This window comes from Falco peregrinus, chromosome 7 (genome assembly GCF_023634155.1).
Source record: "Falco peregrinus isolate bFalPer1 chromosome 7, bFalPer1.pri, whole genome shotgun sequence".
In the NCBI taxonomy this organism is placed as follows: Eukaryota; Metazoa; Chordata; class Aves; order Falconiformes; family Falconidae; genus Falco; species Falco peregrinus.
In genome coordinates this window covers 18752667-18776530 of record NC_073727.1, presented here as the reverse complement: position 1 = coordinate 18776530, position 23864 = coordinate 18752667, and the positions used below count along the sequence as shown (strand labels likewise).

General features: G+C 54.4%; 1 protein-coding gene across 1 annotated transcript; it reads left to right on the top strand.

Annotated features, from left to right (window-relative positions):
• The first annotated feature begins 3735 nt into the window (after nt 1-3735).
• LOC101922774 (L-gulonolactone oxidase-like) lies at nt 3736-23512 on the top strand. Its single transcript, XM_055810615.1, has 13 exons — nt 3736-3930; nt 4794-4932; nt 6581-6682; nt 7313-7438; nt 8841-8935; nt 10465-10555; nt 11679-11864; nt 19979-20086; nt 20525-20601; nt 21464-21613; nt 22007-22171; nt 22661-22751; nt 23078-23512. Exons 2-13 carry the CDS (start codon nt 4930-4932, stop codon nt 23204-23206), a joined length of 1323 nt encoding a protein of 440 aa, XP_055666590.1. The 5' UTR covers nt 3736-3930; nt 4794-4929; the 3' UTR covers nt 23207-23512.
• Nucleotides 23513-23864: the final 352 nt, after the last annotated feature.

The window sequence follows — 23864 nt, the reverse complement described above, 5'->3', positions numbered from 1 at the left end:
TCCTCCTACCCCTCTGACCCCACCAGTGTCTCTGCAATGGGTGAGATGAGTTTCTGCTGGAAATACCTGCTGGATGGCATGGATGGGGTGCAGGCTGAGCATGCAGGGCGCAGAGTACACACGCACAGGGTTAATGGTGCACACATATGGCGCAAAGTGCACACATGGGGTGCAGGATGCACATATATGGTGTAAGGTGTACACGCAGGGTGCACGCGCAGGGTGCACAGCATGGGTACTGGGGTGCAGGGTGCAGGCACCAGAATGCAAGGGATGGGCAGCAGCGTACAGGATGCACACACAAGGTGCAGGGTGCACAAGTACAGTGCAGGTGATGCAAGGGTCGGCAGCACCCAAACCGCCTCGATTTTCAACTTCCCTTGTGGAAGCGGTTAGCTAGGTGCATCTGGGTAAGGAGTCTGATAGAGTAAAAATAACAGCAGGCTGTTATTCAGCAAGGCAGCCTTTATTGGAGCACGGGGGGGCACTGGAGGTAGCTTCACCATCAGTGCAAACTGCCAGAGCCTATATACCCTAACATTACAGTCCCAAGATCGCTGAGAACTCCTTAACAAACCTGAGATTGAAATCTCTGGTCCAAGTGCACAGTCGTCTGTCCTGGTGGTCTTTGGGTGGCTGTCGGGGTCTGCAGATGAAGGCTTGTAGTCTTCTTCACTGCACCCACCCACTGACCTTTACTTCTGCCACGTGTTCTCCCAGGCTGTTGTTGCCATTCTCTTGTGACTTTCTTATCTTTATGGCCCCGCGCACCTCTTATGCAGGTGCCTCCTCGTCTCACACCCATCCGGAGCCACTTTTGTTCAGCTGAGTACCTGTATCTGAGGTATTTAGGACATCTCCCTTGTTCTCGGGGCCTTAACCCTTTCACAAGGTGTGCACATGTGATGCAAAGGACACATGAGGTGCAGGGTGCATGCAGGCAGTGCAAGGTGCGCACTCAGGGTGCACAGCGCGGGTACTGGGGTGCAGGGTGCACACACAGATTGCAGGGAGCGGGCACCAGAGTGCAAGGCGGGGGCAGCAGCATGCAGGGTGCAGGCACTGGGGGTGTTGGGGTGCACAAGCAGGATGCTGGATGCACACATCAGGTGCAGGGTGCAGGTACCAGAGTGCAGGGCACACACATGAGGTGCAGGGTGCAGGCACCAGGCTGCAGGGTGCACACACGGGGTGCAGGGAGCAGGTACCAGAATGCAAGGTGCACCCACAGGGTGCATGCATGGGGTGCAGGCTGCACACACAGGATGCCCAATGTGGGTATTGGGGTGCAAGGTGCACACTTGGAGTGCATGCAGGGGGTGCAGGGTGCAGGCAGAGCCTGGCAGGGTTATGCTGGGGGACTGTGGAGGGTGCAGAGCCCCAGACCCGGGGCCGGCCTACTGGCAGGGTCTGGCAGGGTGACCCTGCCCCATACATGCAGCGGGCGGGCTGGAAAATCCACAGCTGCTGGGGTTCACCTTTGAAACCTGTCTGCAATGCAAAAAAAAAAAAAAAAAAAAGAAAAGAAAAGAAAAGAAAAAAGAAAGAAAAAAGAAAAGAAAAGAAAAGAAAAGAAAAAAGAAAAGAAAAGAAAAGAAAAGAAAAGAAAAGAAAAGAAAAGAAAAGAAAAGAAAAGAAAAGAAAAGAAAAGAAAAGAAAAGAAAAGAAAAGAAAAGAAAAAAGAAAAGAAAAAAGAAAAGAAAAAAGAAAAGAAAAGAAAAAAAAAGAGTGTATAGACAGAACCCACAAAACCACAGTTGCTTTGGGGCACTGGCTCAGGGCTGCTGTGGGAAGGAGGTGGGCCTCATCCTGCACCTCCAGAACCTTACCCCACAACAGACCCCTGCTCTGCCACTAGCTTTGCCCCGTGGGGTTTGGATGCAGGGGGGCAGGACTGCACCCAGCCATAGTCACTTGCACCCACCAAGCTTGAGGGCACCAGGTTAAATTTCAACCCAGTGCATCCCTGGACTCTGGGATAGCTACGGCTTTGCCACAGGGATGCTCAGTTAATATTTCAGCCCTGCTGGGACTGAAAATGCCCCATTTGCTGGGTGCCAAGGGCGAAGGTCCCTCTGGGGCCAACACGCCTTTGCACAGGTCAAGCCAGAGCTCAAACTGCAGCATCAACTCCCTGGGAGCCAAACCCACCCTGGTGTGAGGGTGGACGATGTGGCCAGCACCCTGGACCAAAAAAACCCTGGAAATGTGCTGTTTTAATTGGCTTCTCCCTCAAAGGCTGCCAGGTACCCATCGGCAGGGATGCTGATCCGCAGGGAGGACATGGTAGGACTCGGCCTGTGCCCAGTGGTGAGGATTAAAGGAAAATATCTCCCTGCTTCCATACTGGCTCCAACTCTGGTCCTGTCGTCCCCTCCTCCAGACGTTGTTCTCTGGCCCCATTTCTGAAAGGAAGCAATTAACTTGGAAAAGAGAAAAGAAAGCCCTTGGAGATTGAGAAATAAAGAATAAAAGCTGTCTATAATTAAATTTCAACTATTTTATTTTTAAACGGAGAAGAAAGGAGACCAAAAAAACACCCTCACCTGATTTCTGCCTGACCTGAGGCACTGCTTGAACAGCTCTCAAGATTCAGACACTCAGAGCTTCAGCAGATCTCCTGCCTCACTTGCCCCCACTGATGTAGGGGACGTAGCAGCTCTGGGAGCCCCCCAAGCGTAGGCAGCTCTGGGGAAGAGCACAACTGGCAGAGGAGGGGGGCAAGGCTCCAGCCACAAGCCAGTTTTTTGGGCAAACCCAATCTCCAGGCTCCTGCAGTGGCTCCGTGGGCAGAGCCTCAGGTGTCCACCCCTGCAGCACGGTGGCAAGGCAGGCTCCCTGAGTGCATTGCAACTTGGGCATGCACTGCAACTGGTAATCCGTTGAAATATGGGAATGAATGAATTGCAATTTGTGAATACATTGTAATTTGTGAATGGATTGGCCATTCCTGGTGCAGATGTGACAGTGACAAGAGTGGCTGCAAGGGCAGGAGATTCCAGCAGGACCCCACTGCTGGGCCAGCTCAATGCCAGCAGCTGCAGAGGTGCCTGTGAGGGTGCAGAGAGGGGCTTCTCCCAGCTCCCAACCCCATTTTGGCTGCCTCAGAGAACCCCAGCTAAGCCACAGCAGCCGATAACCCTGTGTTACCCTGGCAGTGCCGGAGAGCTGGCAGTGTTCAGGGTCCGCAGCCCTGTCCTCCCTGTGCACACCCTGGCGTGGCAAACCCACCCGATGCATCTGCTGGCATTGTGCTCCCAGGATTTATGCCAGTGACCGCTGGTCTCCCGATCCCCAGGGTGAACCTGGGGGACTGAATCCTTCCCTGACCTGGACGTATTATCTAGGAGCTGCAGAAGAGCCCCCAGCCAAGCACTGCTGTCAGGATGTCTCCAGGAGAGACTCTGCTGCTCACCGGGGCATTTTCCATCCCACCAAAAATTTCATCGATGCACAAATAAATTCACAAATAGCTTCCACATCTGGCAAAACACCACTGTTTTCTTTTTTATTTTTATGCTTTCTTTCATCCTTTAATTGAACTATTCCCGGCCATGCTGTTCTGCTGTAATTAGCCAAGATGTGACATCCCTCCTGGATGTAGCTGAGAGCTGGCAGAGGCTGAGGTGGTGGTGGTGAGCTGCATCCCTCCCCATGTGCATCCCCTTCACCCTGCACTGTTAATGAATAATCCCTTGAGTTGGTGGTTTTTTGGGTTTTTTTTTTTAGATTTTGATGACCTTTGCACAGCACTTGGACCCAGAGCTATTGGCTGGGCAGCCTGGAGGTGTCTGACCCCAGTCAGCTGGACCCTTGGTGTCTATCTGGACTTGAAGGTGTGTCAGAAGATTATTCATTAATTTGCTGCATTGCAGCCAGGAAAACATCAGCAGAGTTTCAGGATGGCCAGGAGGTCAAGGAGGTTTGAAGGTAGATGTGAAGACCCAAAGCAAAAGCTGCTGGACATGCTGTGAGGCCCTTTGCAGGCTGCACAGCTCTTGTTCTGTAATTAAGAAGCAATTTCCCCCCTGGTTCGTGATTGTGTTAAGGCTGGGTCTCTGAAAGCATCCCATGGTCACGCGAAAGCAGCTGCCTGCAGTGGTGGTTCCCTGCCTGCTCGGGGCTTGGAGCAGTGCTCCCAAAGGTCACCTTGCCTGAGTTAGCCAGCTCAGAAAAATTGTTATCATCCCCTCCTTAATGAGGAACCAGGGAGGGTTTGCTTATCACCAAAGCGCAGCCACAGAGCGCTGCAGAGCTCCTGCAAATCACTGCTCCTTGCCTGTCCTTCAGATGAGACCCATTCCCCGGCTGTCTCCCGTCCCCCCTCTCTGCTCCGGATGGGATGGTGGGGTGCGTTTGGGGTGCAAGGCATGGAGCATCCTCCTCCTTGCAAGGCAGGGAGTGAAGACCCCCAGCACCTGTCTTGCGTGTGGTGATGTGATACAGCAAGGTTGTCGCATCACTCAGTGCCTGAAGCTCCCCCGTGCACCCACTGCTGGGTCCCCCCAAACCTGGCAGGGCCTTTTCCCTATTTCCTGCATTGCCCAGCTTTGCCTGGTGCAAAGGCTGCGGGTTCAGGAGACTTGCTCCAGGGCTAGGACCCCCCAGAAGAGAAATGGCTTCTCCCCAAAACACTCAAGAGTTTGCAGCATCCCTGTAAGATGCAGGACTCCAGGTTCAAATCCATGGGTGGATCCTGCTCTGCCAGCCAGGAGCAAAGGGCTCAGCCCCTCTCCTCCCCCAGGGAATCAGGCAAATCCCTAGGGAAGGGCTGTTATTCATTATCCTTACAGCCTGTAGAGGAGCTCCTCGTTGACCCCCAGGGCAGGAGCAAGCTCTGCCAGCCTTGGACCTGCTGGGATCACCCCTCGTCCCAGGGCAGGAGCAGCCAGAGTCATTCCAGCAGCATCTCACAGGGAGGCTGACGGGATGGTAAGGAAAAGACAGCACAGCCAAGACGGGAATTTCTCAGGTTTTGGGGTGGGAAATGTGGTCCAGGCAGCGTGGAGCCATGTGCCGTGGTCAGAGCAACGCGATTTTATTACCATCTTTGATACGGATTTAATAACCACCATCTCCGTGATGAGACATGGGAAGGTGTCCCAGAAAAGGGAGAGGGAAAGAAAGCCAACAGATTCCCTGGATAGATCAGGTCAGGCTCTGGCTGCTGAGCAGGAGCGTTTTCTAACTCCTGGATTTTCACTTTCCTCTATTTTGTTTTTTGTTGTTGTTGTTGTTTTTTCGATTGGGTTTTTTCCCATTTTTTTCCTGTCTCTCTCTCTCTCTGCACCTGGCTCGCAGACCATCCCTACATTTGAACTTGCCTGGGGGATGCTGCCCAGCCCCACCCCCCACCCCCCACCCCCAGGACTCCCTGCAGCTGTCTGGGCCATCTGCAATAGCTTCCTGATGGCTCTGGCTCCAGGCAGTGTCACCTCCCTGGGCAGGGTGATGGGCCACCCACTATCCCTGCCCTGCCCAGCCCCTAAAAGCAGCCTGGGGGGGATGGGGGTGGCGGGTGTGAAGGGATGGGGAGGCGGCGAAGGGATGGGGCCTGCAGGGAAGGGTGCTGCCGACACCCCTGGAAGAGCCCTTTCTGCATCCCTGGAGAAGTTTGGCCAGTTTGGGGCCAAAGTTTCTCTTTGGCTGGAAGCTGAAGCCATCACAGAGGTGGGGGAAGGAGAATGAGCTGTGGGCAGAGGAGGGAGCCTGGGTGGGACGGGGCAAGGCGGAGGATGGAGATGGAACAGGAGGAAGGAGACTGCATGAGGTGGCATGGGAACAAATCATACCCTGCAGCCAAGGTGGGACATGCGTTGGGAGGGCAGCAGGTTGGATCCAGTCCTGCCTGGGGCAGGGGGGTTGTCCATCTTCTCTAGGGCTTGATGCCCAAACCCACACCAGGTCCTTTCTTGCCCAAGCCCCAGCCCGGGCTGGTCACAGCCAGGGAGAAACTGTTCCCGTGTCCCCCCCAGCCAGGACTCATCTAAACCACACTGGGGATGCCCTGCCTTGAGTTACCACCTGCCTGGAGATGGGATGGGGCTGGGTCTTTTGGCTGCACCCCTTCATGCCAGGCCTGGGGACAGTGTCTCAGGGTGGATGGCTGAGGTGGGAGGGAGGTCCCAGCCTGGATCCAGTCAGCCCCTTGTAGTGGGACCATCTGGGAACACTGGGACATGAGGCCATGCCCATGGGCCATGAGGTAGCTATGGGTGCCGAGACCAGGTCTGAGAGGACACCAGAGCAGAAGAGGCCATGCAAACAAAGGGGACCCCGGCACACATCATGCTGTAGAAGGGAAGGGTGGACTGTGCTCAAGGGAAATGTCTCAAACAGCCCAGGAGTCCTTCTAATTCTCCCCACTGACTGCAAAGGGAGTTCAGGCTGACTTGCTCACGTGGAGACATCTCTGCTCTATGGACTCAAGGGGTTGAGATGAACCTCTGTGTCCATAAATAATTAATCCTTTTGGAAACCTGGCTCTGGTACAGTGGTCTTGACAGACAAAGGATGGGCTGTGTGGAAAAGCAGGGAAGGCACTTGCTTTCTTCTGGTTTAACACTTGTTTTCGGTCCAGGTTCATGGCCAAGGAGGAGTCAAGTTCCAGAACTGGGCCAAGACTTACGGCTCCTCTCCGGAGCTGTACTTCCAGCCCACCTCAGTGGAAGAGATCCGGGAGGTGAGGACGGTGCTTCCAGGTGACAAACTGTTTGAAATAAGGAAGAGGAAAGACCAGGAAGGGCTGTAATGCTCCATCATGTTCAGTCAGAGAGGTCCCAGATGGTGGCAACATGAGTCCTTCCATTAGCTCCAGGAGGTGGCCCATCCTACTGAGCTGCACATGTTCTTCAGCAGATGTGCCAAACACCTAAAAAATGTAGAAAACTGGCACGCCTGGCCCCAGTTGGACTCTGTTCTTTGGGCATCAGCATCTGGCATCCTTCTGGCGTGCCCTGCCTGCCCCAGCTGCCATGCTGAGGGATGGGACTCCTGTGTCACTTTTGTCTCCCCAGAGATGCCTGTCACCCTAGGGTGTTTCAGGTGGGCATTGCCTCTTTTGGGATCATAGAATGGTTTGGGTTGGAAGGAACCTTTAAGGTCATCTAGTCCAACCCTCAAGGATGATCCTAAGGGCTGTCTTAGGAGGTGTCTGGGCTCCAGGGGTGGTTTTAATCCCAGATGATGAGTTATCCAAGTAAATGGATGTCCACCATGGGTGAGATTTTAGTTTGGGATGTTTCACAGTGCCTCTGGCATCTCTCTTAGCACATGGCATTGAGGGAGATGTTGGATGCTGTTGTCTTTACAGATCCTGGATATGGCCAGGCAGCAGGACAAGAGAGTGAAGGTGGTGGGGGGTGGTCACTCTCCTTCGGACATCGCCTGCACCGATGACTTCATGATCCAGATGGGAAAGATGAACAGAGTCCTCAAGGTGAGACTGGCTTCTAGGAGGTGGTGTGGTGGCCCTGAAATGTGGTGGCACCCCTGTTCGTAAGGCCACCGAGGGTTGGGATGTGTTGCACCAACACTGCCATACCCAGGGTGGGAGGTGGAAGGATGGAGAGGCTTTCCTCTCCTCACAACCAGGAGTTTTCCCAAACCAGACCCTGAAACACTGGCACAAGACTGGGGGATACATTTTCCCGGTGTAAAAGCATGCCTTGTGCATTGGAAGCGTATGGAGCGGCTATAAAAATGGAAAGAAGTGATGTCTTCCCAGCAAGCATTCAGTGAGGGCTTAGCCTTGGAACGTTGTCCTCATCACAGCATGGTCTGCTGGATGGGAAGGAGGTACCTGGCAGGATCACCTTCTGTGGTGAGCTTGCAAAGGTGCCTCAGGGAGAACAGCCTGGCAGAGACCCGGCTGGATGTTCATGGTCCATGGTTTGTTCCTGTGTCAGGTGGGAAATGTCCCTGTGGGAGATTGCTCCATTCAGTGATGCTGGGAAGGAAACAGTTCTTCCTGGTTGCCTGTGAATCATATCCTGAACAACTCTGGGAAAAGGAGAGCTGCTGAGGAGGGGTTTTCCCGACCTCTGCTTTGCATCCAGACCCCCAGAGTGTAGGAAGATAGTGGGGTCTTACTGGGGCTGTGTGGATGACTGGTTATAAACAGTGAGAGAACTGACTCTTGTGCACACCTCTGTGTCATGTGTGCATGCAAATGTATGTGTGTGCACGCCTGTGTCGTGTGTGCATACAACATGTATGTGTGTGCATGCCTCTTGCGTGTGCATTTGTGCCTATATATATGCATGCATGTTTCTGTACATGTGCATGTGTGTGTATGTGTGCAGCTGAAGATGAAAAATCCTGACTCTAGCAGCATATTCTGGGAGCTGGCTCATGAGTGGTAATTAACAGCAATAATTAATTAAGGAACAGCTCCCTCCCTGACAGCTCTGTCTGTCAGAAACAGGATGAATAGCTCCTAATGGTGAGAACCAGGAACTGGTTGAGCAGGGCAGGAGGGCAGAGAGAAGAGGTTTGCTGCAGGCAAAGCTTTGCTGGGGGGACAATGTCTTCCCCCCTTGCGTTGACCAGCACCTGGGAAAAGCTACGGGAGAGGTTACACACCCTGAGACTGGGGAGAGCAGAGGGGAGGGGGGTCTGGACCAGGGGCAGGAACCAGTGGCACCATTGGGTTGGATGAGGTTTAGGTTGAGTGGAGGTCTGAGGAAGGTGGCAGCTCAGGATGGAACAGGTCCCTCGTGGTCTGTGGCTTTTCTGTAGAGACGTTATCAGCTGCATGGGTAAGAGCAGAGGTGTTTTCCATGGGGTGTTTTCTCCTCTGAGCTGTGTGACCTTCTCCTCTCCCAACCTATCCTTTGCAGGTGGACAAGGAGAAGCAGCAAGTGACGGTGGAAGGTGGGATTTTCCTCTCAGATCTGAATGTTGAGCTGAGCAAGCATGGGCTGGCCCTGGCCAAGTAAGTGGGATACTTGTGCAGGGCTGTCTCTGGGCATCCTCCCAGGTATCCAGCCTTGCCCCACATCAAGTGCTGGGATGTAGCAAAACAAAGATGTTTGAAGAGATTTTACTGTGGAATAGGGGTGTTTCCTTCAGGATCTGGTCTTCCACCAGTGTTCCGCAGACTACAGGTCAACCTTCTCCACGATAGAGTAGCTGATCCTGCCTCGAAGCAGGAGGCTGGACTTTATCCCCACCCTAACCCTATTATTCTCACTGCCCCCACCAGGCTGTTCCTTTCCATTTCATCAAGGAAAACTGCATTCCCTGACCCTCCAAAGGTGAAAGCGAGCGCCCTTCCTAGGAATGCCTTGCATGGGGCAGAGGCTGATAGCAGTCAGCTCTGGGCAAAGAAGGCTGATGGTGGGCAAAATTAGGTTAGAAAGGAGTCTTTGGTGGAAAAGGGCAATTAGCCATTGGAATATCTTAGCAGGAGGTGTGGGAGTATCTTTGCTCTGCATTGTTTGGCGATGTCTGGTGTCCGCAGAAGAGGAGGTGGAACTGGTGGGCAATCAGGGCAGAGGGTGGGATGCTTTGAGCTGATCACAGCTGATCCCTTTGCCTCCAGTACTGTGGTTCTCCCTTGCTGTGGGTGTATTGTCAAGGTCTTGGTGAGAGCCACGTTCAGACAGGGGTTTGCAAAGGAAATAGCCATGGAGAGCATTTCTCACACTCAATCTCTTTCATTTGCTGACCTCGGGGAAGAAATGGCTCTTGCGTTACAATCTAGCTCAATAGGTGTGTTCCTCTGTCAGTGAAAGTAATGGGTTTGTCAGAGCCAGGGACAGGGTGAGAGTTCAGAGGAATAAGCCCCACGTGAGCAGATGGCCAACAGTATGAGCAGGAGACCCTCACAGTGGAGGAATCCACTGAGGGTTGCAGTGGTCACAGAAACCATTGCTGGTTCAGGAGGTCCCTGCTCCCCAGCTGCTGGAAGCTGTAGGAGTATTTGGGGGAAATGGCAGGAACAGCACTGTTTGCTTTAACCATCTACCATCCCCATGTGCCCACCTTGGCGATGGTTGGAGGGACAGACCTTGGTCTGCAGACCTTGTGCTTGTGGATGCCACTTCCAGCCTTGCTGCACAGTGATGTTCCTGGGGTAAACCCAGGTTCCTCGCCCCATGCTCTGAATGCATGTGGGAAGGATGCCTCCACCCCAATGAGTCACTCCAGGTTGGTAGGGAGAGATGGGATACAGCTGAGCTGACCATGGTGATCTGTGCTCGCCAGCTGACTCTTCCTCCCCATGGACTATAGCAACATCCTGATCGATATGTCCCATGGGGATGTGTGCACATGGCCAACAAACCCACCCGTTGCTGCAGGGTACCCTGAAGGGTGGGAAACCCTGCTCGTTGAAGCTCGAGAGTCCTGGGGGTCTCTCTACAGGGTCTGCATGTGGGGTAATGCCTGGCATGGTGGGCTGTGCCCCACACCATGTCCTGTGCACAAAGAGCCTCACTCGGCCCCTTTGTCTACCCCCAGCTTAGGAGCCGTTTCGGAGGTGGCAGCAGCTGGTGTGATTGGGACAGGGACGCACAACACCGGGATCAAGCATGGCATCCTCTCCACCCAGGTGAGACAAGTTGGGAGCGTGTCGATGCATGGACATCAGCATCTTGTGGGCTTTGGGGTAGATGTCCCACCACCCCAGTCTGAGCCTGGTGTGCCTGGCCCTGGGGTAAGGAAGGAGCACACTGCAAGCAGGCAGGGTCCTGTCCCCCCATCATGGAGCTGCTGTGGGGGACCCCCATGTCCCCCATGCATAGTGGGACCTCGTCTGCCAGCCAAAACATCATGCAGCTTAAAACTGCCCTGTCCCTGTGCTTTATGCTTTTATAATCTAATGAGTAAACTCTGTACCAAAGGGAAAACAATTCTTGTATCGGAGTCCCCCGACACCAAGTCTCTGCAGGGCCCAGGTCTGTTTTTAATTAGACACTTATGAAAACCCTCACCTCAGCTCAAATGGAGAAGGGGCTGGGGCACCAGTCTGATGGGGGGGCTGGGGGGTCAGCCGGGAGAGGAGGGGGCTCAGGGGGGACCTGATCGCTCCCTACAGCTGCCTGGGAGGGGGCTGCAGCCAGGGGGGTCGGTCTCTGCTCCCAGGTCACAAGCGACAGGACAAGGGGGAACGGCCTCAGGTTGCACCAGGGCAGGTTTAGGTTGGAGACTGGGAAACATTTCTTCACCGAAAGGGTGTCCAGCACTGGGACAGGCTGCCCAGGGAGGGGGGGGAGGCACCATCCCTGGAGGGATTTAAAGACATGTAGATGTGGTGCTTGGGGCCATGGGTTAGTGGTGGGCTTGGCAGTGCTGGGTTAACAGCTGGACCTGATGATCTTGAAGATCTTTTCCAGCCTAAATGATTCTGTGATTCCATGATTCTGTGAAATCCTGTATGGTGATTCCACTGATGGTTATGGAGAAGTGAATCAATCTGGGGGAGTTTTACTTCTTTATTTGATGGTTTTTCCTAGCGTACTCCAGAGAGAGAAGGATCTTTTTCATCCAAGGTAGCAGGAGGGGCTGGTGTAGGCAAGCTCTGCAGAAGGCACCCTGTGATGATGGTCATGCTACAGGGGTCTCCCTGCTTAGCCCCCAGCCCTAAGTTTTGGAGTTTTGGGTTGAATGCAGGATCTTGGCATGGAGATGGGGCACATGGAATGCTTGCTGAAGCTTTGCTCCCCTCTCGACAGGTCGTAGCGCTCACACTCCTGACAGCCTCAGGAGAGATCCTGGAGTGCTCCGAGTCCATCAATGCAGATATATTCCAGGCTGCCCGCCTGCACCTTGGCTGCCTGGGCATCGTGCTCACTGTCACCTTCCAGTGTGTGCCCCAGTTCCACCTGCACGAGGTGGCCTTCCCCTCCACCCTCACTGAGGTATGATGTGGGAGATGCTTTTAAAGCCACCTTGGGGATAAGCAACGTTGTCAGTGAGGTAACATGGTTGGAGGAAGATTGGGAAGTGGTTGCATGCTGGTGGAAAATCCCACATGTGTGTGTAGGTTGTACTTCTCCTGCATCTTCATGGTGTCCTTTAAGCTGGAAAGTTCTCCAGGGTGATGAAGGAAAAGAGATGTTTCTTAGGAAATGCCACTTTAACTTCCCACAGATGGAACAGCATCTTCTGGGACCAGAGAGGTGCAGGTAGTGGGGTGGGGAGGAGAGGTACACGTGAGTGTCATCTCCATGCCACGTAGGGCAGTTGGGTGCTTGGGAGCTGCAGCAAGATGTGCATTGCTTTGCGCAGTTGGTGCTCAGGAGCAAAGCAGGGCTTGGGGTGCAGCCCCTCGCTTGGCTGCAAACTGAGCCAGTGGGGCGGTGGGAAATGGAGGTGCTGAGTCCCCTTGAGCTGGGGGAAGACATCTGCTTTGTTCTCAGGGGGGCTGCATGGAGCAGAGGCAAGGGCTGAGCCTGCTCTGGCAGCTTTGCTGACCACAAAATCTGGGAGGAGGCTGGGTGGGGAAGCCCAAGCTGCTGTGAGTCTACAAGGAGGAGTCCTTCAGTCCTCACAAAAGAGCAGATGGGACCTCTGCACCTCGCACTGGGACCCTCTGCAGCCACCCCTCTGTGTCCAGCCTGGGGGAGCTGGGCAGAGAGGCTGAGCTGTGTGTGAAAGACACGGAGATGAAAGTAATTTCCCTTATTTATTATTCTTGGTGCTTTTTTTGAGAACTGCAAGGCATCACCTGCTCTTAGGAGAACTTGCTTTAGCAGAGGGTTGAATTAGGTGATCTCCAGAGGTCCCTTCCAGCCGTGACCATTCTGTGATTCTGTGATCTCTGGGAGAAGTTGTGTCCATCCCCAGCTCCCTTCAGCTTCACATCTGGCCCAGGACAGCTCAGGGGTGTGAAGGTGATGTGAAACCTCACCTCTTTTGTTATTGCCACACTCACCCCTGAGCTGTTCCCAGGCTCCTCTTTTAAAACTGGTCCAGACTGATAGAGATTTTTTGCATTTATCGAGCCTGAGATTCAAATAACTGATTTCACTGTCCTGGACCAAACTCTGTGCAGCCCCAAGGTGGCTCTTGGCTGCAGGAGATGGCTAGTGGCTTCCAGTGTCCTCAGGAACCTGCCAAAGAGTTTCTGCACTCACCTTGAGCTGCAGAGAGTGACTCTGAGCTGGAGCATGGCTGTGTCCTTCAGAGACATCCCCTGGGTCCTGGCAGGGGAGATGGGACCGCTATGCTGCGGGAGGATGCTGTGGGAGGGCTGGCCCACCTGGCAGGTGGGAGGCGGGCAGGGACTGCTGCCTGCTGTTCTGGGCATGATCCCCAGCTCGGAGGGGCTGCATGGGCTTGGGGTACATTGCAAACCTGAGATCTAGGGGGGCAGAGGGTTCCTGCTTGGGAGGGGTCTCCTGGCTGGGCTTGGGTTGACTGGGGGGAGCTGCATGTCACAGGTGAGACCAAGGCGGGGGAAAGGAGGGTGAAAACACTTCTACTCTTCTTGATTTCACCTCTGATTTACATTTGGGTCTGGCGAGGTGCATGCCCTCTGGAAGTGCCCTCTTTAGGGAAAAGAATGGACAATGAGACCCCTGTCAACATCCCCATGTCCTGGCCTCTCTGCAGCATCATCCTCACTTCTCAGCATCAGTTGTCCCCTACCTGACTCAGCACAAAGGTGACAGAAATCAGACCCCCTCCTCCAGCTGTGGGTCTGTCCTTCACGCACAACTCTGTGGGTTTTCAACTGTTCTCCTGCCTGGTGAGCAGTGCCTTAACCTCAGTGATGGCAGGGACAAGCAAGGGAAGGGCAGCTGCAGTGGTGGGGAGCTGTTTCGGGCTGTGCAATGCCAGTGGTCCCACTGGAGCAGGGATGGAAGTTTGCCCATGGTCATCAGCTTCATCTTCCCTGGGCTGCCTCCAAGCCACGGCAGGGCTGAGCACAGAGGCTCCAGCGCAATCAGGTTAGAGATGCTGAATGAGTCTGCAGGCGTCAGCGCTGCCACACTCAGCATTTGCTTCTTCATGGGAAACGTCACCGTGAGATGGATGAGCCAACACCTCTGCTCCGTTTAACTCAGCATTCACGGGCGCCGGCAGGTCAGTGATCTGGTAACTCCAGGCACGCATGACTAAGCCTAATGCAGATTTAATGTTCCAGCTGGAGAAAATTGCCCTTGCTGGAAATCTTGGGTTGGCCTGACGAGCTGATGTGCTGCCTGGACCAAGGAAGAACAGGGAGAAGAGTGCCTGCGCTGAGCCAGCATCCCTCGAGGCAGGCAGCGCCTAGCTGGGTCCCAGAGGAGCAGAGCAGCATCCCGCAGGGCAGAGCTGCTCCCATGAGCCGTGCGCTCTCCGAGGAAGTGCCGACTCCCATCTCGTTGTCTCCTGCTGCTCAGCTAACAGAAAGCCTTGCTTTTTCCAGCAACAGATGGGCCACTTAAAATAGTCCATGAGCATCTTGTGCTCTAGATAATAACTTGGTCCTTCCCTGTGTGTGAGGTCTGGGTATTTTTTGGGATGGACTCTCTATCTCCCAGTGTGAAGTTGGGTTTAACTCTTTTTTTTTTTGAGCTGAACTTGGGACGAACCGTGCTGGGGATGAGAAGGAGTGGGATGGGTGACACGGTTCAAGAGCCAGATTGAACAAATCCCTTTATCAGGATCCAACCTCAGAGCTGCATTTAGGAAACTCCCTTTAAACCAATTGTTCTGTTGAATTGGGCTTGTCTGTCTCTATTTTACCAAAGTGCTAAATCACTCAGACTATGTTGTATGGTGCTAGTAACTGGGATGTCCCCAAGGGAGGTAGCTTTCTGAGGAGGGTGTCTGACCTGCTCTCTCATAGATCAGGATCTTGCATGGCTCTGACAGCTGCACATGCTGTTTTCTCCTGGCAAGCTCTGCTGTCCCGCCATCCATCCTCTCCCTCTTGTCTCCGCTTCATGGCCATGTCCCTCCTGAAGACAACATCTTGCATTAACCTATGAAAGGGCACTTAGTTGACCGTGGAGCACACAAGAAGTTTAGATTCTTGTTCAGTGTGTGGCTGAGGCACTGGGGACAGTGTCCTGGGATGCTGGTACAGAGATGCTTAGTGCTGGAGGGTGTTTTCCTTCAGCCGAGCCTTCCATCCCCGGGAGGAGCCAGGTTGAGACAGACTGATTTCTCTCAAAAGAGGCATGAAATGTCCCTTTTTGGGGCAGTGCATCTCCTGGGCTTTACGAGCTTGGATCTCCATGTGGCTCTGTGGCCAATGTTGGGTGCGATCTGGTTCCCTCAGAAAGCCTTTTGAAGGCCCAGTGGGCATTTCTACAGAGTGATTTGAAGGAATTCTTTCTCCTGGGAACACATTGAAACCAACTTTCCCTGTCTCTGCAGTTATGTAAACTCCTTTTAACTGCTGGATGCATTTCTTTGGAGCCCTCCCACCCTCATGGTGTTGGGAAGCCAGATGGAGCAAGCTGGTTTTGTGATGCTGAGCCCCTTCACAGCTGGGACAGCTGGACACAACTGCTGTGTCGGGATGTGATCTACTGCCTTTCGTTGAGCAATCGTCCAGCTTGTCCCAGATCATCGCTGGAGGCGGCAGCATTGCAGAGGGTAAAGCCTACAGAGAAGGGGCCACCTGCAACTTGAGAGACCTGGTGGCCTTCTAAATGCTGTGCTGCCTCACTGTGTTCACTGGAAACAGTGAAGATTTCTGGATGGGGAAACAGGCATTAAGTCCACCAGGAGGGAGAAACCAGGAGGTGGCAGAAAGGGACCTCTCCAGGAGATTGGATCTGCTTCAACCACCGATTGTCTTTGTCTTCCTGTGAGGTCTGACATCCCTGTTAGTGCATCCTCAGCAGCATCCTCATCTGTCGTCTCATTTGGGTCTCACAGGTCCAGTCCCAGTCCTGGCTAATGACAGCACAAGCCTTCGTTAAGTTGGGCTCATGAAAAAAAAATATCCCTTAGACAAATGCAGCAAAATTTGTTGCAGGATTGATCAGAGCTGCAGCACTAATAAAGCTCTGAGAAATGCTGTCCTTAATTTTTTAAGGACTGAATAATTCAGTGCCCCATTGGGGTGGCTCGAACACCACCTGGAATGTGAATGTAATGCGGTTTTGCAGTATCTGCTTCGTCAGCCCTGATCCACAGGCACGCAGTGGTCCTCGTGCTGAGCTGCAGGTGGCTGGGCTGACTGGGGAGGGGGGCAGAGGGGTCCGTGCACAGTATCCAAGTCCATTAGCATGTCTGCCTGCCTGCTCTCACCCCTCTAAGAGCAGCTGCACCACAGCAGTCGAGAGCTGGAGCACTTCAGGGTCTTGTTTTTGCTGGGAGGTGGGAAAAGAAGACAGGAATAAGAGAAACCCACCAAGATATTTCCCCAGGGAGCCCTCCCAGCCTGCAGTGAGTTCATTACCAGTGGTTCCAGCTGCAGAGGTGATGGGTTTGAGTTTAAAGGCTCAGGAGTGGTTTTTGCTTGTGAATGGCCTCTTTGCACCCTGAGCTGGGACTTCCCTGGTGCCCTGCAGCAGGGAGTTCCTCACTGTAAATGGATTTATTTTTAAATGTGGTGGGAGGCTGCCAGCTCCTTACATCTTGGCCCTCACCTACCCTGCCAGACTGCTTGGACCTTCACTGCATCCTCTAGCACCTTTCCTCAGCCACATTACCAGATTGAGTGTTGGTTTACACCTCCTGAACTGCCTCTTAGCTAGGAAACTTAAGCTCATGTGCAGGATAACCCTGCTGTCCTGAACAGGGCAGGTACCCTGCTCAGCATCATCTCCCCAGGCTATGCCCTCTGCACAGCTCAACCCATCTTTCCGCATCCCTCGGGGCTGTTAGGAGGGTGAAACAAGAATGCACTCTATAAATATTAATGCCATTATCAATTCTCAGTCATCACTGCTCCTCGCCTGCTTCCCCGATCTCTGGCTTTCATGTCGAGTGGCTCAGTGAGGCGGAAGAGAATAATGGCAAGGGAGCAGGTTGCTTGAAATATTTAAGCCTGAGTTATCTAAGACATTGCGAATAATATATGTGTCAGAGGAGCCGGGCTTGGATTTGTGGTTATATAAGAACTGCATGCTTTCTTTTCTGGCCTCGTGATCATCTTTATCACTGGGATAAACTCAGCTGCCCTAGCTGCTGACAATGACCACGAACAAGGCGCAGGACCGAGAGGGTTTATTGCACAGCTGAGGTCACCAGAGAGACCTGCAGAGCCTCCCTGGGTGGTGGCAGGGATGCACTCAGCATCCCCTTGCCTCAGATGTGCTGGGAGGCTGATGAGAATGAAGATGGATTAGTCTTAGGTATGATACTTCTTCCCCTGATCTGTGCAGCCTTGGGGCTTCCTGAGCTGGGGGTGGTTTGTATGTATGGCGTAAGGCAGTGAGTTTCTCTTCCAGGAAGGTCTCTGCTCTGCTTCTGAACCCATGCAAACTTTTAACTGCCTGCAGACTTGCACAGCTTAGCAACCTGGTGGGTGAAGAAGTGCTTCTTTCGGTCTGAGCCCTACCACATCCTAACCCTAACCCAAACCTGAACCCTTTGGGGGACGTCCCAGGCACTGGGGATAGATCCCTCAAGCCTCATCCCTCCAAGACCACCCTGCACCTAAACCCCCTCTCCATTGCTGGGCCTGACCTCATCCCTCTTAGCCAGAGGGACTGTTGGTTTTGGACTCGGTGCGTGGAAGTGACTCTTCCAACCAGGACTCGGACACGTCCCCTGCTGCGGTAGGACCCTGCCAGGCACAAGGCAGCACATAGGCAAAGGGGGAGGCTGAGCATCCGTCTCTCCCAAAATGAGAGCTCCCCATGCTCCCTTGCTCCCCTTCATTGCTCTCACAAACCTATGGGACATGTGCTCGTGACTTCTTGTGTTTCATCCTCCACAGCACCTTGGCCACAACTGCCCCACATCCCATCCTAGCCCTTTCCCCGAGGACCATCCAGAGCCACCAGACCTACACTGCAGCAGGCGCAGTGCCTGACCCTCGGCTCAGTGAGCTCTTGAGGGTGTTTGCAAGCAAGAAAGCAAGTGACTTCTTTTGACCCAGTCTTTATGAAGCAAAGGGATTTGTTCTGGGCTCCTGGGAAGGAAATGAAGGCGAGCAAAATCCCCCCAGATCTCTGCATGCTTCAGGGTCATCTCTGTTGTGTGTGTTGGCCACGTCACAGTGACGAGATTTCCACCGCCTGACCTCTGCCTCCGACTCCGGCGCTCAGCCAGCAGACAACGTCCCCAAGGACTCCTGAAGCTGGCTCGCTGTGCTGTAATTATCCTACAAAGTCGCAGGCTTATTTTCTTCAGACAGATATCACCAGAATCAAAAGCGCACATTGAAAAGGTCACCCTGCTAGCTCTTTGCTTCTGCACTCAAACGCCACAGCTGGAAGACAAACAGACGTCGGCAGGATCACCTTGGGAAAGCTGCATCCTTCTTTTCCCCACTTCTTTTACTACTTTGATGCGTTTGTTCCTAAACTGGACCAATGAAAACCGTGGGATCGCTGCTTTTGCCCTGCTTCTACTTGCACGATTGTTAACTGTTTCCAACATAGGACCTTTTCTAGCCAGAAAATGGGTTGTTTTGGGAACATCTTAGATTTTGTGGCTCTTTGGGAGCTGCAGATGTGAAGATGAAGACAACAGCATTAGCTCTCTCACCAGTTAGCAATTAGCAATTCTCACCAATTACGGGAATACACTAGTTGTCTTCCCATCCTCCCTGCTTTAACGGGACCACAGCCCTCACTTTATGGCAGGGTCACAGCAAGATGCTCGGTGCTAAAGCAGCCCAGCCTGGTGATTAATAGCTCATTAAGACAAGTAACTTAAATGACCTAGCCGGAAAGGAGCCGAGACTGTCCTGGGGTTATATCCATGGGTCATTGCACCTTCTCTTGTGTCAAGCAAACTCCTCAAAGCAAAGCTGCTGGGTTTTGAAGCCTTTCTGCTAAGCTATGGGAGATCTCTGCAGGGGGTGGTGGGAGAGGCTGTTTGCAAGAAAGAAAAGTGCTGGCCCAGCCAAAATAGCACTGTGGGCACAGAGTCCCTCTATGCTTGCGCAAACGGGCAGAGAGAAAGGATGCAGGGTCTTTTAATTTCTGCAGGTGCTGCCGTGTCAGGCAGCCTGGGACGGGACCCCGGTGGCCCTGGGAACAGGCTGAGTATGTCCTGAGGCTATGGTCACCCCTTCGAGCCCCATTATCTGTGTTGTCCTGCCTGTTCCCTGCCCACTCAGAATCCCCATGCCTTGCTGTCCTCGGCTGCTGGGCAGGCAGCTTATCCGAGGAAGCTGCCTTTCTTAAAGCCCTTTTTGGTGTCTTTATGTACGATTTGGCAATTCTGCATTTGAAGCAGGGGATGTCTCTAGGACAGGGCCATGTAATGCCTCCCGGCTCCATCCTCTGTTGCCTTCTGGCTCCATCATCCATTGCATTCCAGCTCCATCCCCTGTGGCATCCCAGCTCCACTCCCTGTTGCCCTGGGGCTCCAGAGCTGCAGAGAGCTGTACTGCCAGGGTGTCAAAACTAGGGAGAGCATCCCTGACACTGCAGCAGGAGGTGGCTTTTGGTAGCCACCAGTCAGTGTAGAGTACTTGGCTTTATGGCTGGAGGGGGCCCTTCTAGCCCTAGCTGTGCTGCCTCATGTCTGAGAATGCCTGATGGAGCAGTTTGTGGGCTGCAGAGGTATGATGGCGGGAGGACGCAGGGTCTGAGCTTGGACACATGCCAGATGCAGGTCCAGCAGCATCTTCAAGATGGGGAGCTCCATCACAACTGAGAGAGGAGACAACAGGCATGTCCTGTTCCCTTACCCAGATGTCGGGTCCATGGGCTCTGTTAGCCCCTTGGTGCATGGCTGGGCTGTATTGACTCCCATCCAACCCAGGGCTTGCTGAGACTCTGCAGACAGACTCCTTGGACCAGCCCCACCGCCTCTGGGAGTCCTCTGAGATCCCTCCACCCCTGGCTCCTGGGATCCCTGCTGCAAGGCAGGGGACAATCGCCATGGTGGATTTCTTTGGTTATTGCAGGTACTCGATCATCTCGAGGACCACCTGAAGAGATCCCAGTACTTCCGATTCCTGTGGTTCCCTCACAGTGAGAACGTCAGCATCATTTACCAGGACCCCACCAACAAGGCAGGTCCCACCGGGCTCCATGTGTGAAGGGAGAAGGGCCCGTGCATGAAGCTGGGTGCCCTCCCAGAGCTGGCCTTGCACCATGGGCTTGCAGTGCAAGGGCTGCTGGGGTGGCTGATCAGGGAAACAGCATTTTGGGGCTGGGCTGGACACTGCCCGTGCTCCACAGTCCGAGGGTCTCAGGAAACAGATGTAGTTGGGGCTGTCCAAGCTCTTAGCATCCTCATGACAAAGCCTGGTTTCTTTCTGGGGCTGTATGCGGACCTGTTTCATCACAGGAGAGAGATCTGGGGAGTCCTGGGGTACCCTTCTCCAAACCCCTGCTCCCAGTTTGCTTCTGGTCGAGGCTTGTGCTCCCACCTTCGTGCCTGCTGGCAAGAGAGCTGCAAACCCTGCTAGTCACTGATAACCATCATCTTCCTCTGCTTGGCTTTGCAGCCCCCCTCTTCCTCTGCCAGCTGGCTGTGGGATTATGCTGTTGGCTATTACTTGCTGGAGTTTCTGCTCTGGATCAGGTAGGAGCATGCCCTGGGCAGCAGCTGGGGCAAGTGTAGGTTGGCCTCATCCAGATCTGTTCTCTGCACCTTTACAATGAAACCTGTGCTGCTTCGCTGAGAGCCCCAGGGCTGATGGCAAGGTGGGACTGGGACCCGGAGAACCCCCATTCCGGGGAAAGGAGGAGGTGCTTGCTCTCCGAGCGAGCTCAGCTGCGCAGGCGGAGCAGGTTCAGGCTGGGACTGACGCCTGGGGCCGCACTGCCCTCGTGTGCACGGAGGTGGACCGGCACACCGAGGCGGCACGGGTTGGCAGCAGCACGGGAGATTTGCGGGGAACGATGTTGGCTGTCGGCATGTCCCGAGCACCAGGGTGGAGAGAGGAGATCCAGCCGGGTCATGGCGGCTGGGCTGGGAAACTGGACCCTGGTGGCACAGGAGAGCTGGGCTGGACCCCGTGAAGAGGGAGAAGAGAGGCTGTGGCTGCTTAGGACTCTGCCAAGGGGTCCACCCTGGCACTCCACCCTGTTCCCAGTATCTCTCAGTCCCCCAGTGCTAGGATGCTCTGAGGAGGTACAGAGGCCAAAGGGGGCAGGGAAGGTGATGACCAAACACCCCTTTTCTAGCTTGCAGCAGGAGGCAGAAAAGGGAGCTGAGGGCAAGGGTGCAAGGTCCAAGATCATGTGGGATGAGCATGGGTGAGCTCGAGGCAGGGCTGAAGGACCCCATGGGCTCCAGCACCCTTGGAGGATTGCAGCTTTGCTTACAGCCCTTTGGGAGGGCATCCCCAGGCCTGTGGCACCACAGCTCACAGCCTGCCCTTGGCAAATCCCTGGGCAACAGCTCTGGGATCAGACCTCATCTCCTGCTCTCTTCCCTGCAGCACCTTCGTGCCCAGCTTGGTATCCTGGATCAACCGCTTCTTCTTCTGGCTCCTCTTCAGCTCCCGAGTGGAGAATATTTCCATCAGCTACAAGATCTTCAACTACGAGTGTCGCTTCAAGCAGCACGTTCAAGACTGGGCCATCCCCATGTAAATGGCCCTGCAGGCCCTCCCTGGCCACCCCCAGCTGGGCTTCGTGCCCAGACCCCATCCCCTGCCTGTGCTCTACCTCAGCCCAGGCTGCCTGGAGCAGGGGCAAAGCCATGGACGAAAGGAACCGGTCCAGGGGGCACCATTCCTTCCTCCAAGCCTAGCATGGGGACCCTTCTGCATGCCTGCCCTGGGGTACCAAATCCATGCCACACCATATCTTGGGGCTTTGTGAGCACAAAGCAATGGGAGGGGTGTGCTGGGACATGCCAAGCCATTCCCTGAATTAGCGTGGGGCCAGGGATGGAGCTGTGGGGATGGGGGTTCAAACCTGAAGGGAGCTGGCTATGCCCATGTCGGCATTAAATGGGGCTGGGGGCTTCTCCTGGGCAGTGAGAAGACGAAGGAAGCCCTGCTGGAGCTGAAGGGCGCCTTGGAGAACAACCCCAAGTTGGTGGCTCACTACCCCGTGGAGGTGCGCTTCACTCGGGGGGATGAGATCTGGCTGAGTCCCTGCTTCCAGCGAGACAGCTGCTACATGAACATCATCATGTACAGGTGAGCCATGTTCCCACTGCATCCCACTCTGCTCCTCCTCTTCCTCCCCAGGTCAGTATGCTGGTGCACCGGGAGCCGCTCCCAGAGTCCTGGCAGCAGCGAACGCCCAGCCCAAACACCCCAACACCAGTTCTCTGCTGGCTCTGGAGAGTTGAATCAAAGGAGCTCCTGCACCTTTGTCCACTCACCCCACTCAGACATTTGCAGACATCAAGCCAGCAGGGATGGGGTGGCCTTGGAGCACCCTAGAGCCACCCAGCCCTGTTTCTTGAGGATGTTGTCCACGTGAGGGTCCACTGGCCAAGAGCTGGTGGAGTGCTTGTTCCTGGAGGGTTTCCATCACCTGGTACTGGTCAAAGAGCCCGTGGTGGGTCCCTAGGTTGTCCTCCCCAGGAGGGGAGTTTCTTGGGGAGGTTTCACGGGTGTGCAAAAATCCTCCCACAGGTCCCACTAATGCCCTCCCTACCTGACCCCCCCCCCCCCCCCCAGGCCCTACGGGAAGAACGTTCCCCGCCTCAACTACTGGCTGACCTATGAAGGCATCATGAAGAAATACGGTGGGAGACCACACTGGGCAAAGGTACCAATGGCCCCACTCCTCTGGGAGGAGAGGGTCTGCAGAAGGGTGTCCCTTCCGCTTCTCCATCACAGCTCCTCATGGGAGTGGGGGGGTTTGCAGTTGAGTGGGGTTCAGAGAAGGGCCCCCACATCAGGCTGATCCAAGAGGGAGATGGGTGCCTGAAGGAGATGGTGTTGCCCTGTTTGCTGCCTGCCTTGGGCACGTAGATAAGGGGATGGAGGTCCCACCACTTCTGCAGGGGCTTGCCACAGGGGTGGTGGGGGTCCAGGGCCAGTGACACACTCCCCAGTGATGGGCAGCCCCCCCAGACGCTTTCTCTCCTGCAGGCCCACAGCTGTACTCGGAAGGACTTTGAGAAGATGTACCCAGCCTTCCCCAAATTCTGCTCCATCCGGGAGAAGCTGGACCCCACGGGGATCTTCCTGAACTCCTATCTGGAAAAGGTGTTCTACTAATGGGGGCAATGCCGGGGATGGAGGAAAAATCAGCCGTTGCCCCCTTCTCAGGACACCCAGGTCCTCTGTGGTCTCAAGCTGCTGTACCCCCAGCTCTGCCCTTGTCTATGTGACAGCAGGTGGCTGGCCTCATGGGCAGGGACATGCTCTGATCTTGATGTTAACAACACTCTGCAGTGCCTGGAAATCTCTCCTGGATACCAGCAGCTTGTGGGGGGACCATCTCCCTGTCCCCCCAAGACCTGTACAGTCCCAAGTGGCTCCTGTCCAATCCAACATCTCAATAAAGACCTTTCTTTGAGCTGACTTTAGCTGTGCCTGTGCTTTCAGCCTGGACGTGTGTCCGATGGAGGCACTGTGGGAAAATTACCTTTTTTTTTTGTGGGGAGGGGCAGGGAATTGGAGAAAACTGGGACCTAACAGAAGCATAGTATTACAGAAAAGATTTTAGGGTAAAATCCAGCTGTCACTTTCAGGACAGTTGGCATGCACGGGGTCCACTTCACCATGGCTCCCCAAGCAGCACAACCTGCCAGCTCAGCGCATGCTGGTAGGGGTGACAGAAGGTGGAGCGGAGCGGGGATGCTCCCTGCGGGAATGGGAACGTGATGGTACCACACAGCTGATAGGCTGCATAGCAGTCATCAAATGAAGACTC